The sequence below is a fragment of the Littorina saxatilis genome, linkage group LG4, assembly GCF_037325665.1.
Source record: "Littorina saxatilis isolate snail1 linkage group LG4, US_GU_Lsax_2.0, whole genome shotgun sequence".
Lineage (NCBI taxonomy): Eukaryota > Metazoa > Mollusca > Gastropoda > Littorinimorpha > Littorinidae > Littorina > Littorina saxatilis.
Genome location: NC_090248.1, coordinates 47,043,495 through 47,060,384, shown reverse-complemented (window position 1 = coordinate 47,060,384; position 16,890 = coordinate 47,043,495). Strand labels below are relative to the sequence as shown.

At 43.3% G+C, this 16,890-nt stretch overlaps 1 protein-coding gene across 3 annotated transcripts; it reads right to left on the bottom strand.

The window, feature by feature from the left end:
• Positions 1-777: 777 nt before the first annotated feature.
• On the bottom strand, positions 778-11,161 carry LOC138964919 (toll-like receptor 3). 3 transcript variants are annotated; one of them, XM_070336993.1, is made up of 5 exons: positions 9,874-11,161; positions 5,069-7,037; positions 3,920-4,597; positions 2,065-2,352; positions 778-1,081 (listed from the first exon to the last, which is right to left on the bottom strand). In XM_070336993.1, the coding sequence occupies exons 2-4, from the start codon at positions 7,028-7,030 to the stop codon at positions 2,071-2,073; spliced, it is 2,922 nt and encodes a 973-aa protein (XP_070193094.1). In that variant the 5' UTR covers positions 7,031-7,037; positions 9,874-11,161; the 3' UTR covers positions 778-1,081; positions 2,065-2,070. The 3 variants fall into 3 exon arrangements, with proteins under 3 accessions (XP_070193094.1, XP_070193092.1, XP_070193093.1); XM_070336991.1 differs by having other exon boundaries at positions 778-2,352; positions 9,874-11,159; XM_070336992.1 differs by lacking the exon at positions 9,874-11,161 and adding an exon at positions 8,716-9,758 and having other exon boundaries at positions 778-2,352.
• Between the last annotated feature and the right edge of the window lie 5,729 nt (positions 11,162-16,890).

The window sequence follows — 16,890 nt, the reverse complement described above, 5'->3', positions numbered from 1 at the left end:
TCTGGGGTTTTCAATTAAAAAAACCCACCACTCACTGTTTTAAGGCATTCTTTTAGCCTTTGTAGTGTTATTGAAATGTGATGGGGATTATCCGAACTTTATAAACAAACGAGGATTACAAAAGACTATGTGGGTGCCAGGTTTTAAGATATAAATAATAAATATATAAATTACTCGGGAAAATGTTTACTTGTTTTTCGTTTTTGCACCAATGTGACATTGACAGACCATGAAAGTCAATTAAACTTGAACTATGTGTAATGAATATCAGAAGCAATATCCAAGCTATCTTTTGAAGCCCTAGCTTAAAAAATGTCAAAGAAAACTAACATTCTCCGTTTTCAACTTCGAAAATTCTGTGACCTTGAAATTAGACAAGAATCAACCACACTTTGTTCATGTACACACACATGTTGAAGTTGGAGAAGTTTTGATGTTCTGGCGTCAAAAACGTTGCATAAAAATAAGATTTTTTTTCGAATTGTATTTTACCACAACTTGATCCTGTTGTGACCTTTTAAAATTTGACACGGGTCAACCAGATGTTCGTTATGTCTGGAAGTTATGATCCCCTTGATATGTGAAAAGGTTTAAAGCTGTACTCTAAAGATATTTAAGGTAACGACAGTTTTGCATTTTTGACTCGAATTCGACCATACTGTGGCTTCAAAATCAGACAAGGATCAACCGCATTGTGATCATGTCTAAGAGGCATAGAACCCTGGCCGAGTGTGAAGTTTTGAAACTCTAACTTGAAAAAATAACAATAACAATAACAACAATAACAACACTTTATTGTCCATTGAAATATTACAGAAAAATGGCACATTTTCTTTGACACACCCTGCCTGCCTGTACACAATTATAACGAACATTTCACAAGAATACTTAGCACATTCACTGATAGGACAACAACATATATATATATATACTAGATGAATACCCGCTTCGCCGGGTACGGCTGCGCCGGGAAGAAGTCGATCCGAATACCCGGCTGCGCCGGGGACCCGGCTATGCCGGGTGTACGTCGGCTTTGCCGGCGCACCGCACGAAGGAAGGGAGATAATCGCGGCTGAAAACCCTGGAGAAGATAAGGAAGAGTTACTGGTAGTGGATCCAGACAAAAAAAAAATAATCGGTTCAGCACAAAAAACAAAATCGGTTTAGCGCTGCGCGCTGAGAGCACGTGTTGAAATATCTCATCGACCAGGTTGTGTCCCGGGTGTACCTGAATATGCCCACCAAATTTGAAACAGATCCATCGAAAACCACACAGACACTAGTCGTATATATATATAGATATATATATACATAGGTTTACATATATCATAACAAGCACACCTATCATATTACCAATAACACTGACCCAGAGTGCTGTCATCTTATAATATAATACAATTACAGATAAAATCTAAATAAGGTAATTAATCTTTATATCTATCACAATCAAATATAATATTGCAATGTATTTACCCTCTCATATACGCACGCACGCACGCACACACGCACGCACGCACGCACACACGCATGCACACACGCACGTACGCACGCACACGCACGCAAACGCACGCACACACAAACACACACACACACACCCACACACCCACTTTTTTCGTGTACTCCCCAGCTGCCCAGCCTCAACACGATGCGAGAAGAATTTAGAATGGTGACTACAGAAGGAAGGAATGACTTTTTAAACTGGTCCCTCCGTGACAAAGGGATAGTAAAACGTTGACCTGAAGGGGGAATTTAAAAAAAAAAGGGTTGAGAGGATGGTTCAAATCCCGGACAATTTTGATAGCTTTTCGCTTCATGGCAGCTTGGTAGAGACTGGTCAGCTGTTTTCTGGTTGCTTGGCAAGTTTGCTGACCGCCCCAACAATGCGGTGCAGTTTAGCCTTGTTTTGTTTTACATGTATGGTACCATACCATGTCAAAATGTCAAAAACAAGATTGCTTTCAAATGTTTTAGCTTCCTGAGAAGAAAAGTCTCTGCTGAGCGTTCATATAAACAGCGTGAACATGATCACTTATAAAATAAATAAAACAAGAACTTCAGACGAACACTGGATCAAATTGGGTCTCTGGCAATACGGTCTCCGAGAGTGGTCCAGATGTTGTGTCGAGGGGTGAAAGCCCCGGGCACGTGGTACACACAGCTCTCGGGAATCATACGCAGCAGTGTCCTCATGGACAAGTGGCTGGGCTCCCTGGCTGTCCAGGGCTGCAGCGGTCCCACCATCAGCACCAGCACACGGTCCGGTAAGGTGTCGCTGATGCTGCCCTGAGCCTGCAGCACCGAGTACCCGGACCAGTCGTCCTGAAGGAAGGTCTGCGTCACCAGCAGTACCACCTGAACACACACAAAAACCACGATGATTACCAATACCCATGTCAAACTGATAAAGCTGACTGGTCTGTGCTACCAGCAGTACCACCTGAACACACACAAAGATCACAATGACTAACAATACCCATGACAAACTGATAAAGCGGATTGGTCTGTGTCACTAGCAGTACCACCTGAACACACACAAAGACCACGATAAGTACCAATACCCATGACAAACTGAGAAAGCGGACTGGTCAGACAGTTATGTTATATGTTATGTTATATGAAGTCTTATATCGCGCGCGTATCTCCAGACTCGGACTCAAGGCGCAGGGATCTATTTATGCCGTGTGAGATGGAATTTTGTACACAATACATCACGCATTCACATCGACCAGCAGATCGCAGCCATTTCGGCGCATATCCTACTTTTCACGGCCTATTATTCCAAGTCACACGGGTATTTTGGTGGACATTTTTTTTATCTATGCCTATACAATTTTGCCAGAAAAGACCCTTTTGTCAATCGTGGGATCTTTAACGTGCACACCCCAATGTAGTGTACACGAAGGGACCTCGGTTTTTCGTCTCACCCGAAAGACTAGCACTTGAACCCACCACCTAGGGTAGGAAAGGGGGCAGAAAATTGCTAACGCCCTGACCCAGGGTCGAACTCACAACCTCTCGCTTCCGAGCGCAAGTGCGTTACCACTCGGCCACCCAGTTGGTCTGAGTGACCAGTAGTACCACCTGAACACACACAACGACCACGATTAGTACCAATACCCATGACAAACTGATAAAGCGGACTGGTGAGACAGTTGGTCAGTGTCACCAGCAGTACCACCTGAACACACACAAAGACCACGCTGACTACCAATAGGCTCACGACAATGGCAAACTGATAAAGCGGACTGGTCGCGCAGACAGTTGGTCAGTGTTGCCAGCAGTACCACCTGAACACACACAAAGACCACGCTCAGTGCCAATACGCTCACGGCCATGTCAAACTGATAAAGCCGACTGGTCAGACAGTTAGTCAGTGTCATATTAATAGGCTCACGACCATGTCAAACTAGTAAAGACGACAGTAGGTCTTAGTCACCAGCAGTACAACATGCAGTTACATGTATTCGAGAAGTGAGGTCTTTAATAACACATAAGATATTTATGGTCTGTAAACAATTAATTCATGTTGATGGCTTGCTGTGTAAGAAAGATACTGTATAAGAAATAGAGAACACCACATTGCTTACTGTGTGATACCATGTTAACACGAGCTCACTTTTGTTTTGTAATATTGAAATGCGAGCGAAAGTGTAAACCCGATATCACACAGCAAGCCGTCGAACGCTGAAGAAGAAGAAGAAGAACACAGCAAGCCATGTAGTGTTATGTTTATCCTACATTCAGTACTTACGTGCAATCAAAGTGCCATCACCAAAAACAGACACCTAATTAGCACACACCCAAACACACGCACGCGTTCACACAAACATCCTAATCCTTGGCAATCCATCAGCCAGTTTCAATGTATGAGAAGCAGAACAACAGTAAAAACTAAACAATGATGGCAACGGACACGAACCTTCCAGCTACGCTCCATAGAGCTGGCGATTCCATCAGCCAGGAAGGAGCCAGGCATGATGTCATCGGCCAGGAGCGACAGCCGCAGACCGGGTCTGGCCAACCCCACAGCTTTCCTTATCTTAAAGGCCAGCTCGAGGTCGCAGTCAGCGTACACAAACACGGCGTCATTCTCAAAGTCGTGGCGGCGCGGCAGTCGCAGGTGACGCAGCACGTACCAGGCGTGACGCACGTACGTCCACTTGCTCCACAGCAGGTACGTCAGCAGCAAGCCCAACACCTGTACCAGCAGCGCCACCGCGGACACCGTCAGGAAGGCCAGACCCACGCAGCGCCGCCAGTGAGCCTCCCACTGCGCCATCACGGATCCCGTGCTGCCCATCCCGCCGTCCTCCAGGACACAGGGGTAGTCGCGGCCGTTGTCGTCGTAGTCGTCGTCGTAGGCCATGTTGTGGTTGTCGCCGTCCAGCCTGACGACGGTGGTGGCCAGCCAGCTGACCATGTCCAGCGACTGGCACGTGCAGGTCAAGGGGTTACCGCGCAGACGCAGTGTGACGGTGTGGTTTGCTGCCAGGTTGTCCAGGGTTTGTCTGACGTCAGAGTCCAGGGAGGGGATATTGTTGTGGGACAGGTCCAGATTGGACAGAGATGTCTGCATAGACACATCCACTGGTACTGTCTGCACACAGAGAGAACAGGTCCACATAATTATGACAGGGATGTTTGCATGAGCACATCCACTTATTAAGATAGGACGTAAGTGTCTGCATGGGTACATCCACTGGTACTGTCTGCAGACTTGGAACAGGTCCAGATAGGACAGGGATGTCTAAATGGACACATTCGCTGGCTCTGTCTGTACAGAGAGAAAACAGGTCCCAGTAGGTCCGCCCAGAAGATTTCAGGGATTTCCGCCTGGAGAGGGAAGTTGAAATCTATTGAATACATACAGGTAGGAAAGGAACGTATGTATGGATACATACACTATCATAGGTTACACAGAAGCGGAAAAACAAAAGTACAGCAAGCATTCTCTTCTCCGTGACCCGATTTAGATTTCACAAACGGTAGATGCTGCGAGTGAATGACTGGGGACAAACAATTCATGCAGAAACATTTATTAGTTTACTAGTAGTAAATGTATTCTGACCTGAAACCGATTCCAAGCCAAACCAAGCCAGCTGAGTCTGAGCTGGTGTCGAAGTAGATCGTCAGGCAAGTCCATCAGGTCGTTGTCACTCAGGTCCAACACCTCAAGGTGCCCTAAGGGCCGAAGCAACTCCGAGCCGTTTGCCAGTAGAAAGTCTTGTGTGACGTGTACGTTGGAGATGTTCAGACGTCGCAGAGTGGTCATGTGCTGAAAGAGGCCAGTGCCCAGGACATGGCAGTTGTTACCGCTGAAGTCAAAGTCTTTGATGGCCGTGAGACCTGTGATGGTGCTGTCGCAGTAGAAGGCGCCGTCGTAAGCCAAGTTCAGCGTGCTGATATTACCTCCCTCTGTGAAGTTGATCCCTTTGGGTAGCTGGGATAACTCTTGGACGGCTGCCTTCAGGTTGAACACTCTCAACGACTTTGCCGTGTTTATCTTCAAAGTGATATCCGATTGTTTGGAAGCGTCCCCGGGACGCCGATCGTTGTCACCTACAGTGAAGGCTCTCTGGTTCTGAGCCTCAATTATTTCCATGTTGGTCGCGCCAAACAGCAGTTTCATGAACACAGATTTGTCACAAGAGCTCAGTTTGTTGTAGGATACGTCAATGTGCCTCAGGCATTTTAGCCACGGTGAATCCATGCGTAAACCTCTGGACGACATTCCAGCAATGTCGTTGTTGCTCAGATCGAGCTGTTTAATACACGTGTTATAGAGGTACTTCGTGTTTGTCATGTCCAGTATGTTGGGCAGATCGAGACATCTGTTGTCAGAAAAATCCACGAGGTCCATGGTCTGGTTCTGCAGACCGTACAATGCCAGCAGCAAGGACGGCAGGTGCAGAATATGCTCACCAAGATTTACGGTCAGGCTGGAAAGCTTGGGCAGGTCACAGAAGGCGCATACCTCGACATCCAGCACAGGGCAATCCCTGATAACCACGGTCCGCAGGCCGGAGTGACCAAACGCATGCAGTGTTTGATTGGTCAGACGCCTCAAGCCGCAGCCCCGAGAGTCAAAGGACGCTAAAGTCAGTGAGGTCAGACGGGTCAGCGAGGTGAAGGCCGCCCCGAAGTAAGCGTCGCTGAAGGTGTCTATGGACAAGACCCGCAGAGAAGGCAGCGGCGTGAACACGTTCAGAGGGTAGTCGCCCTCAGCGCTGTCGTCGTTGCCCGCCAGGTACAGCTCTTCCAGGGCGACGAGAGGACGGAACACACCAGGGGGGTAGGTGCTGTTGTCCAATGCCAGGCTGTTGCCACTGAGGTCAAGAACTTGCAATTTGCGCAGACCGTTGAAAGCCGTCTGGTGGATAACTGAGAGCTTGTTTCTATTCAAAGTTAGATGTTGAAGGTTTAACAGTGGCATGAAGACGTTATCGCCAACAGTACGCAGCGCATTCGTTCCCAGGTTTAGAACCTGCAGCCATGGTGTTTGGCATAAAGCTTCTGTGGGCACGGGGTCTAACTGGTTGTTACTCAGGTCCAGATATGTCAGCTGAGTCACGTGGCTGAGTGTCACGTGCGACAGCTGCGTCAGCTTGGTGTGACTTAGTGTCAGCTGTGTCAGATTATGCAGACCCCGGAAGACGTCACCCGACAACGAGCACAGCGCGTTGCCCTCCAAGCTCAGCTCTTGTAAGTGTGGTGTGTCCCGGAAAGCGTCATCTGGTAATGACGTCAGGGAGTTGTGACTAACATCAAGCTGACGTAGACCTATGAACCTAGGGTCCGCGAGTCCGACGAGAGAGGTCAGAAAGTTAAAAGAGATATCTAGCCTCGTCACAGCAGCGGGATAGTCCCCAGGAAACTTGGTCAGTCGACAGTGATCACACTCAGCCTTAAATCCGTCCTTTGACGTGGCGAAGTTGCAAGGTACTGCTGTGACGTTGTTAATTACTGTACAAAGGACGCTGATGAAGAACACAAGATCGCAGCTTAACACTGATAGGCTGCGGTGTTCCATTCTGCGCCTGCATGATAAAATGAGGGAAAGAAATTGTATTGTAAAAAACAGTGTGCTCATCAGCAACATCTAGGACAAAGGAGAAGAGGGAAAATGGAAGGGAGAGGGTCCTATGCTGGGCATGTTCGTGAGTTCGGGTATCCCCCCTCTTTACGCTCTTCGGGGCAAAAATCATCGTTGTTTTTAAAGTGAATTTATTGCGGCAAACAGGCTGGGTATACCGACAACACTTTTGCCGGTCCAAGTTAGATTACCAAGAGCTGAAGATTTTTTTACCTTTTCCATGTCATCCTGAAGAAGTCCACTATTAACAGCTGACGAGATATTGGTGAAAAAAATACCGGAAACATTGGTTCCTGTTATGTTTTCTTCGTTGTTTCAGCCAAGAGTTATCTTCATTTTCTTTTTTGCCTGAAATCGAAGTTTCGTTAGGGATACAACTGAAAAGTTCTTGATTAGAAAAAAACATAGAAACAGAAACAAATTAGTTTTCGAAGCAAGAACATTTTTGGACACGGTCTGGTGTTGCCTATCGTATCTAGTTCGCCATGCGTTCTTCCTGCGTATGTACACTGTCTTGGTAATCATCCAACTTCTGGCACATACAGCGCGTGATTGTTCAGCTTTTCTGTTACTTGCTGTATAATGCGATAGTTCCATCAAATCATTTGAGCTTCCTCTGACATATTACTTGTGTTTATGTAAACATATGATTTCTGTAAAGATGTGTCCTGATATTGAGTACTTGTATTAAAATACTGTGTGGTTTGTGTTTCGAACGTCTCAATCTTCAACCGTAAAATGACTCGAAGAGTCAAACACTGATTGAGAAGTTGCATGATACTGGCCAAGTGGCTACTTTCTTGCTTGGAAAACTAATTGTGTCTGTTTATACGGTGTTGTTTTTCGAATAGAGTGCCTTTCTGCTGTATCATTAATAAAACTTAGTTTCAGAACAAAAACCCAGGAAATGAACATAACTCTTGGTTATCTAACAGAAACCGACTACAATTGTGTCGGTATACGAAGCGTGTTTCCTGCATTCAAATCCAACAACCGAATAACCTTTTCTTCGAAGAGCATAAAGGGCAGGGGTCGGGTGGGTGGTGGCTCAAATTAAGAACATGTTTAACATAGGTCCCCCCTCATTTACATTGATAAGATTAGATAAGAAAACTTTTATGTCCATTTTCATTTTACATAAACATGGACATTTTTCTTTTGGCACACCATTGCATTTCTAATAACACAAACACACGATCATAAAGCATAATTGAACACAAGTACACTACTAAGATCAACTTATCACATGAGCATTTAAACAGTGAGCATGCAAATATATATATCACAGTCACTGACGCTCATAAACACAGCGCACACAAACAGTGGCACAAAACACACACACACACACACACACACACACACACATATATATAATATTATACATTTCTTGTTCAAATATTTGTAACAAAACATGCAGTGCACAGAAACCTTCAGAACGCTACGCCCAAAAGAAGTACTATTCAGGTGGTCCAGGTGCAATGGATATTTGCTTTTGATGTCTTACAGGTACATCCGTACCCTACTAAGTTACTCAGCGTTGAACTGACTTCCTTCTCTTTTTTTGATAACAAGAAAAGATGATTTCACAAAAATGAACACGAATGAATACTTATAGAACCTACTTGATTTCGTACTTTTTCTCTCAACACAGTACTGTTGATCGTGCTGTTTCCAAACATTGAATGAGAAGAACGGAAATGAAAACCAACACAGTACTGTTGATCGTGCTGTTGCAAAACATTAAATAAGAAGAACGGGAATGAAAGCCAACACAGTACTGTTGATCGTGCTGTTGCCAAACATTGAATGAGAAGAACGGGAATGAAAGCCAACACAGTACTGTTGATCGTGCTGTTGCCAAACATTGAATGAGAAGAACGGGAATGAAAGCCGGAATGAATAGAGCTGACATAAAAGCGTCACACGGTATGGAATTAGTTGAGCGTGAACAAATCTTTGCCAAACAGAATGAATAGAACTCGTTGGGCGCATTGGCGTAGTGGTAAGACATCGGCCTGCTAATCGGAAGGTCGTGAGTTCAAATCCCGGCCGCTGCCGCCTGGTGGGTTCAGGGTGAAGATTTTACCGATCTCCCAGGTCAACTTATGTGAAGACCTGCTAGTGCATTATCCCCCTTCGTGTGTAAACGCAACCACCAGACCAAGTACGCACGGAAAAGATCCTGTAATCCATGTCAGAGTTCGGCGGGTTATAGAAACACGAAAATACCCCAGCATGCTTCCTCCGAAAGCGGCGTACGGCTGCCTAAAATGGCGGGGAAAAACAGTCATACACGTAAAAACCCACTCGTGCAAAAAAACACGAGTGTACGTGGGAGTTTCAGACCATGAACGCAGAAGAAGAGTAGAACTGACATAAAGAAATGAAACAAGTCGCGTCAAGCAATATCAAAACATGTAGTCAATCTGTGGGCCTGTAACTCAAAATCTTACGCTAAAAAACCTTGCATTAGTCATCGTCGAGACCACTTACAGCCAAAACCCGTAATCCGAGACAGGTCGAGCTGGTCTTCTCTAATTCTGAATACAGTTTTAGAGTAAACATAACATATCTATATTTGATTGGATCAAGGAATTGATGAAGAATACAATCATGAATAGAATCATTTTCAAATCGGTTTGAGAACATTCGATTTTGATAACAACTTTAATGACAATTATGCAAAAGACACTTTTCGGAAATAAGTGACTCTGTCGGCTTCCAAAACCATACAGCAAAATAATCCTCCGTCTTGCTATCCTTTGCAAATCGTAACTCACCCAGCGGCTTATGAATCACTGCTCACAACATAAACAGTCAAGACATTCTTTCAGACTCAGCGACAAGCGTGGTCTGCCACATGCACAACCAGGTAAAATCCCAAGCCCACCCGATTGTAAAAATCGTGTATTGCGTGAAACGCACAAGCGAATCATAACTACAAGTTAGTATGCCCCCTCATTGGCTCTGTCGACGCCCGTTTTTAACCACTTGCTTCCCTTTATATAATTAACCGACCATAGGGCGTAGTCGTCCCGAACTAAATCCTTTGTATGTCATCAAAAATATTGAATTCGCGGCAGGGAAATTCTTTTGAGAAATGACTTCTGAGCCTTTCGGCGATTGGTCAATGCATTTCGGCGCCACACTACAACATAATGTTGGTCACACTTGAAATTAACGCTACTTAAAATTGCTTTCCATACGAAGTAAACGGGCGCAAAGGGTCAGTTATCAACTTAACTTACCTCGAGTGAGAACGACAGAACGTACAGTACACAAATACGAACGGAGAAACTCGGAAACCGAGGAGTCGACACAATCATGCTCGTGTAAACGTTCGAAGTTGAAAATTCTATTTTCACCCCGAGGATTACGTGCCAGATTGGCTTAGTGGTAGTGTGCTCGTCCACAAACCCGGGGGTCACAAGGTCTGTTAACCCGTGATTTGTAAAAATGTAAAAACTTTTGACAAATTACGTCGAACCTAAAACCGCGATTTGTAAAAATGTAAAAATATCGCATTCCACAAAGTAATACATGCCTTTTATTATTATTAATATTTGTTGTTTGGAGCCTCTATGCAGGGTGGTGGGGGGAAGAACTAATCATATCAGATCCCTTGACTTTGGGGTAGCGCGACTCTGTTGCTGCTAGCTTTTCACTGGGACTGGAAGCGACGCGAATTTCCCAGCGATGGAACAATAAAGTAATGAGAACAAATAGAGAAAAAAAATAGATCCCTTGACTTTGGGGTAATGCGACTCTGTTGCTGCTAGCTTTTCACCGGGAAGAAGCGACCCGAATTTCCCAGCGATGGAACAATAAAGTAATGAAGAAAACAAAATCTAAAAGATCCCTTGACTTTAGGGTAGCGCGACTATGTTGCTGCTAGCTTTCCACTGGGAGGAAGAGACCCGAATTTCCCAGCGATGGGACAATAAAGTAATGAGAAGAAAAAAAATCTAATAGATCCCTTGACTTTGGGGTAGCGCGACTATGTTGCTGCTAGCTTTCCACTGGGAGGAAGCGACTCGAACTCCCCAGCGATGGGACAATAAAGTAATGAACACATTTTGTTTTAATAGATCCCTTGACTTTGGAGATGACAAGAAAATATCGGGCGCATTTACGTGATTTGTAAAACTTTTTTTATGATTTGTAAAATGTTTTACATTTTTACAAATCACGGGTTAACAAGGTCGCTGAGTATAATTGGCAAGAATATTTAAAAAAAAAATAATTCTTCAACTTTTGGGGTAATTTCTGAACTTGTAATTCTTGTTTATTTTTTATTTTTATCAATTCCAAAGGTTTGAGTGATGTGTTGAAGATCGAATTTATCATATTTAAAAATCCGATAACAGGTTTTTTTTTAAATTTTTCAACTTGTTCAATTTTCTGAACTCGTAAGCCCTAATTCTTGTATTTTATTCATTTTAATTTATTACAAAGGTTTGAGAGATGTATTGAAGATCCAATATATCATAGGGTTGTATCATTATCGAGTACCTCTGGTGAACGATTTCCCAGAACTACTCATTCTATACTAAGTAACGTCGGCTTTTGCAGAAATCCCGATGGATGACTGTATTGACGCGCATCGACTGGATGTAATGGTGGTTGTCCACTTCTATTTTAATCCACTTCTGGTGAAACTGGATACTGCCAGAGGAAAAGCGACCTAGGTCACAACAACAACGTGTGGTGGTTTTTTTTTAAAGATGGCCGTTCGCCTGATGAGATCTGTGCGTCTTGCATCGCACTCAAAAAACAGCATGCATGTAATTGAGGTCTAACGAATGACGTATCACAACGTGCGTGGTCGTCCTTGGAGGTCAAGAAAGCCGCGGGCGCCGCCGCGATCATTGCGCAGACGACACTTCTAGACCGCCAATATTTTTTGTGCGCATCACTACGTGCTCCACATAAATCGGCCGGAAACGAAGCAATTGGGAAACCTGGATTAAAACTGAGGTTTAATGTACAATATCAAACAATACTTTCTGTCATGGACTGTGACAACTCTGAGCGTTTGAATCAAAGCTTTATGAACCGCATTGAAACTGGTTTTATATAAGGTTACCTGTGTGTATAAAACTAGTTTTTATCAAGATGATAACGACTTGGGAAGCTTATAAAAGCAGACTTATGTACTTTCATTTGAATCACCGCACAAGCGCGCGGTTCATGTACACACGAAACGATAGAATATTAACTGCACAAATGCATGATTGTATGAGGAAACAGGATTCGCGCATCAGTAACATGATCTTTTCAATGAGGAAGGTAGACGCATTTACAATGTATAGGGTGAAGCGGATATCTGAATAAGCTACACTTCATGCGCAGAGTTACATCCTGGTTGAGACAGCTTCAGGGGGGATCACATCATTTTTAAGGGTGGGGGGGGGGGGGGGCGAATTTCTTTTAGGGACAGATCGACGACGCGAAGCTCTTTCCTTGGGGGGTCCCGGTGGCATGCCCCAGAAACTACCCCTAATACATCATGTTCCAAAAAGTTATTAAAAAGACAAATTTCGACCATGGCGTGCCGCGAGCACATACGTAGCTATTACTGAGTCACGACAAGCAACACGCCGAGGCGTGACCACACTTGTCGGCTGCTACATACCTTTTAAAGGCTAGCCTACGGCAACATCACGACGTAAAAGATAATTTATTCTTTATTTTCACAACCCCAGACAACCCGTCCCACACCCCACCCCACCCCACGCCTTTGGATCCGCACCTGAGCTTCCTGGTCCACACTTGGGCTGAATCAGGGGTATAACTGATGTTACTATTGTCGGCATGAAACTGGGGAGGGAAATCCCCTACTTTTCCATAACTACGTTTGCGAATGTGTGGTTCTAAACTCAGAGGATTTTGCTTGCCGTATCATTACCTGAACGCACAGGAGCTTGTATCCAATCGCCGGTCGATCATTATTTACAGTCCACTACTACGACATACTACTACTATATACTACTTCTGTGTAGTATATAGTAGTAGTATGTCGTAGTAGTGGACTGTAAATAATGATCGACCGGCGATTTGATACAAGCTCCTGTGATGTCTCCCGTCACTGGGCACTGAGAACGTCAGGAGCCTGTATTTTTTTCAAGGGCAATTAGAGGTTATTTGAAAGTATGACATGGTATAATGTTGTGATTTTGGAGAGAAAAATTAATTGACTGTCATTGCAATGAGGCTTGGTCAGAAATAAAGGGTATTCACTGATTTTAAGCTACAATTCAGTTGCTTGGAAATGACAGACCTCCAATCCATTTGTAAATCAAGTGAACTCTCTTGAATGATTGGTACAAATAAATGTGCACCAGGATATAATTCTTGGAACTTTGTTCTTTTGTGTAGTAGTAATGCAGGGTTGTAGGAGTTTGAAACGTGGGCATATCACAGTTTGGAAGGTAGGGATTCTGATAGATTAAATAAAAACTGTCAAACTTTTAGGCATGGAATTCCCCTTTGAGAGTATTTGTTGTGGTAGTACTACTACTATGAATTGCTTTCAATGTTTTCCCATAATATTATAAAACCAGACAAAAGTTGTTGTTGATTTCTGTTTTTGTTAATGTCAACTTTTTTTTAAACCTGTGACAACAGCTCTATAACTCACTCTGTCCTTCTGTTGGTCTGTCTGTCAGTTAGTCGGTCTGTCTGTCTGTCAAAAAAATTGTCAAAAAACCGGACATTTCCGAGAGGGAGACAGCGCTGACATTGCAAGCGGCCGCAACCGGCTCTCATCACAAAAACAACTGCCCTGCAAACATTACCGCCCTGGTAGTCCCCCTTGCTATGGTCTGCCTTTGTTTATTGCGTACTCAGGAGTGTCAACTTTCTTGACATGACATGACATCGCAAGATCGCCAAAGGATTTTTTCAGGGGTAGACAAATCAGCCCCATTTTATCAAAGGGAAGGTGCAGGTGGAGATAATTCAAGGGAAGACAACTCTGTCTTACCTACAAACATTACGGCCCCCTTTATTCACTCTCGCGATGCTTCACGCATGTACCATTCTAGAATGGCACCTCTGTACTTGCGCAGGGTTGGAATTCCAACCTGGACCCGGTCCATTCTAGAATGGTACCGGATTCTAACCTCGCGCAGAACATATGCATTATAAAATAATAACCTTGAGTGTGGATCAAGAAGGTGCTTTATTCTGTTCAACAAATATATTTTCCTCGACATGGTTTTACACAACGTGATGGGTCCAAGATAAATTATTATCGATATTTACTCCCAAAACTTTGTGATCTCCTACTTCCGCTATTGCATCGTTGCCAATTAATAAGGAATGAGGATTATTCTTGATGTTTTGTCTTTTTTGCCTTGTTGTAATTAACATGTATTTGGTCTTTTGGGGGTGAAGACTCATGTGGTTATATTTCGTCCAATTAATGAGATCATCTACACTGTTCTGCAATGATAAATAAACTTTGTCTAATTTTTTATCAGAAAAGTGTATGGTCGTATCATCAGCAAATAGTTCACAATCATCATTAACACTAAAAGGAAGATCGTTAATATACAGAGAGAAAAGAAGTGGCCCAAGGACAGAACCCTGGGGGACTCCATATAACACCGGTCTTTTACTTGACATAGTGGAATTCACGCAGACGGATTGCTCTCGTCCGGCTAAGAAAGATGAGAGGAGGCATAGGGTTTGGGGTGACAATCTATACTCAGCTAATTTTCTTAAAAGTAACTCATGATTAATGACGTCGAATGCTTTTGCAAAATCGACGAATAGGACACCACAGAGTTCATTATTATTAATGTTGCTAAGCAAGTTTTCAAGAAGGTTTATTAATGCTGTGTGGCACGAATGATTTTCTCTGAAGCCTGACTGATTTGAATGAATAAGGTCGTATTTCTTCAAATGTGCGGCCAAGTGTGTATATATGTGTTTTTCAAGTGGTTTGGATAAAACAGGAAGAATCGAGATTGGTCTGTAATTGGCGGAGTCAGAAGAATTACCTGATTTGAATAGCGGGATTACTTTTGCTTCCTTTAATATGGCGGGAAAGTCAGATTTGTCCACGCACAAGTTGTAAACGTATGTCAGAGATTCTGCAATAAAAGGGGCAGACAACTTCAAAATTTTCCCATCAAAATTATCTAGACCATGAGTACCAGTTTGTTTTAAGCATATCAGATAATGGAAGACTTCGCTCACAGATAACAGGGGGATGTCTAAATTATGTGTAATATTTTTTGAAACACAAAACTGTTTCAACTTGTCCAGATTATTCTGTTTTGATCTATCATTTGTGATTATTTTTTCAACAATAGAAGTGAAATGAATGTTAAGATCATCCGCAGGTACATCAATGACAGAAGATTTTACGGTTTCTTTACGTGTCAACTGGTTGATCACTTTCCAGATGGCTTTTGAGTTTTGTTTCGTATTTGATGCAGCGAGCTCACGGTAATATTTTTTGCGAGCAGCACGTTTCATGGACGTTACTTCGTTTCTCTGCTTTCTGTACTCTTCTTCTCTGCCATTACGTTTAAGAAAATCGCGGTGATTAATCGCACATTGAATGTCGTGTGTAAGCCATTTTGGTTTTGGGTGTTGCTGCACACGAGAGGTTCTGAATGGTGCATGTTTATCATATACTTTTCAAACAAGTTGTACAATAATTCAAATGCTTCATCGGGGTCAGCTCCCATGGGGTCGCCTTCACGCGGCGGGAGCGTTTAAACAGAGCTACCCCACCCCTTTACTTCTCTTCTTTTGTCTTATTTCTGCCTTACCAGTCCTTTCACCTATATTTCCTTCCAAGAAAACTCTCCCTACTATTCCCTGCAGTTTTCCAATTCTTTTCTTGTTGTCTTATTTCTACCTGACTGGATCCATCACCTTTATTTCACTTACCAAAAGTCTTCTTTTCCACATCCTTATTTCTCTGCATGTCGTAAGAGGCGACTAACGGATTCTGTTTCTCCTTTTACCCTTGTTTAGTGGTTCTTGTATAGAATATAGTCAATGTTTGTAAAGATTTTAGTCAAGCAGTATGTAAGAAATGTTTAGTCCTTTGTACTGGAAACTTGCATTCTCCCAGTAAGGTCATATATTGTACTACGTTGCAAGCCCCTGGAGCAATTTTTTGATTAGTGCTTTTGTGAACAAGAAACACTTAACAAGTGGCTCTATCCCATCTTCCCCCTTTCCCCTATCCCATCTCCCCCCTTTCCCTCGTCGCGATATAACCTTCGTGGTTGAAAACGACGTTAAACACCAAATAAAGAAAGAAAGAAAGAAAGAACATCGGGGTCAGTATGATTATAAATTATTGAAAAATGTGTACAACTTAAATCAGAAAGAAATGATTCTTTATCAAGTTTTTAAAATAGCCTATACGTTATGAATTTATGCTTTCGTTTGGGGATTCTAACCCCTTTTTTCGACCATGTGAGGCATATTGGAAAGTGATCACTACAACCAATACTTGGAACTGAGGTTTCAATAATGTTAGCCTGGGCTGACACACATATATGGTCTATAAGCGTAGATGAGGTAGCTGTAACTCTTGTTGGAATCGTTACTAACTGTTGTAAATTATGAAAGGATAACTTTTCCATCCAGCACTTGTTGGGTTTCAGGAGATCAAGATTAAAATCGCCCAAAACTATAATTTCTCTGGATTCAAGGCTGACAGCGTCCATCATGTTATCGAAATTATCAAACCAGTTAACATGTTCAGCTGGATTCCTGTAGCAGAAACCGGTCAAGACTGGCGCTGATTTACGCAATTTTAATTCCAC

Bases quoted from the DNA above. Each gene is read 5' to 3' on its own strand.
- LOC138964919 (XM_070336993.1), bottom strand. From the start codon at position 7,030: ATGGAACACCGCAGCCTATCAGTGTTAAGCTGCGATCTTGTGTTCTTC. The intron at 4,598-5,068 runs GTCAGAATACAT...CTCTGTGTGCAG, and splicing joins TGGCTTGGAATCGGTTTCAG to ACAGTACCAGTGGATGTGTC. The intron at 2,353-3,919 runs GTTCGTGTCCGT...GTGTGTGTTCAG, and splicing joins CTATGGAGCGTAGCTGGAAG to GTGGTACTGCTGGTGACGCA.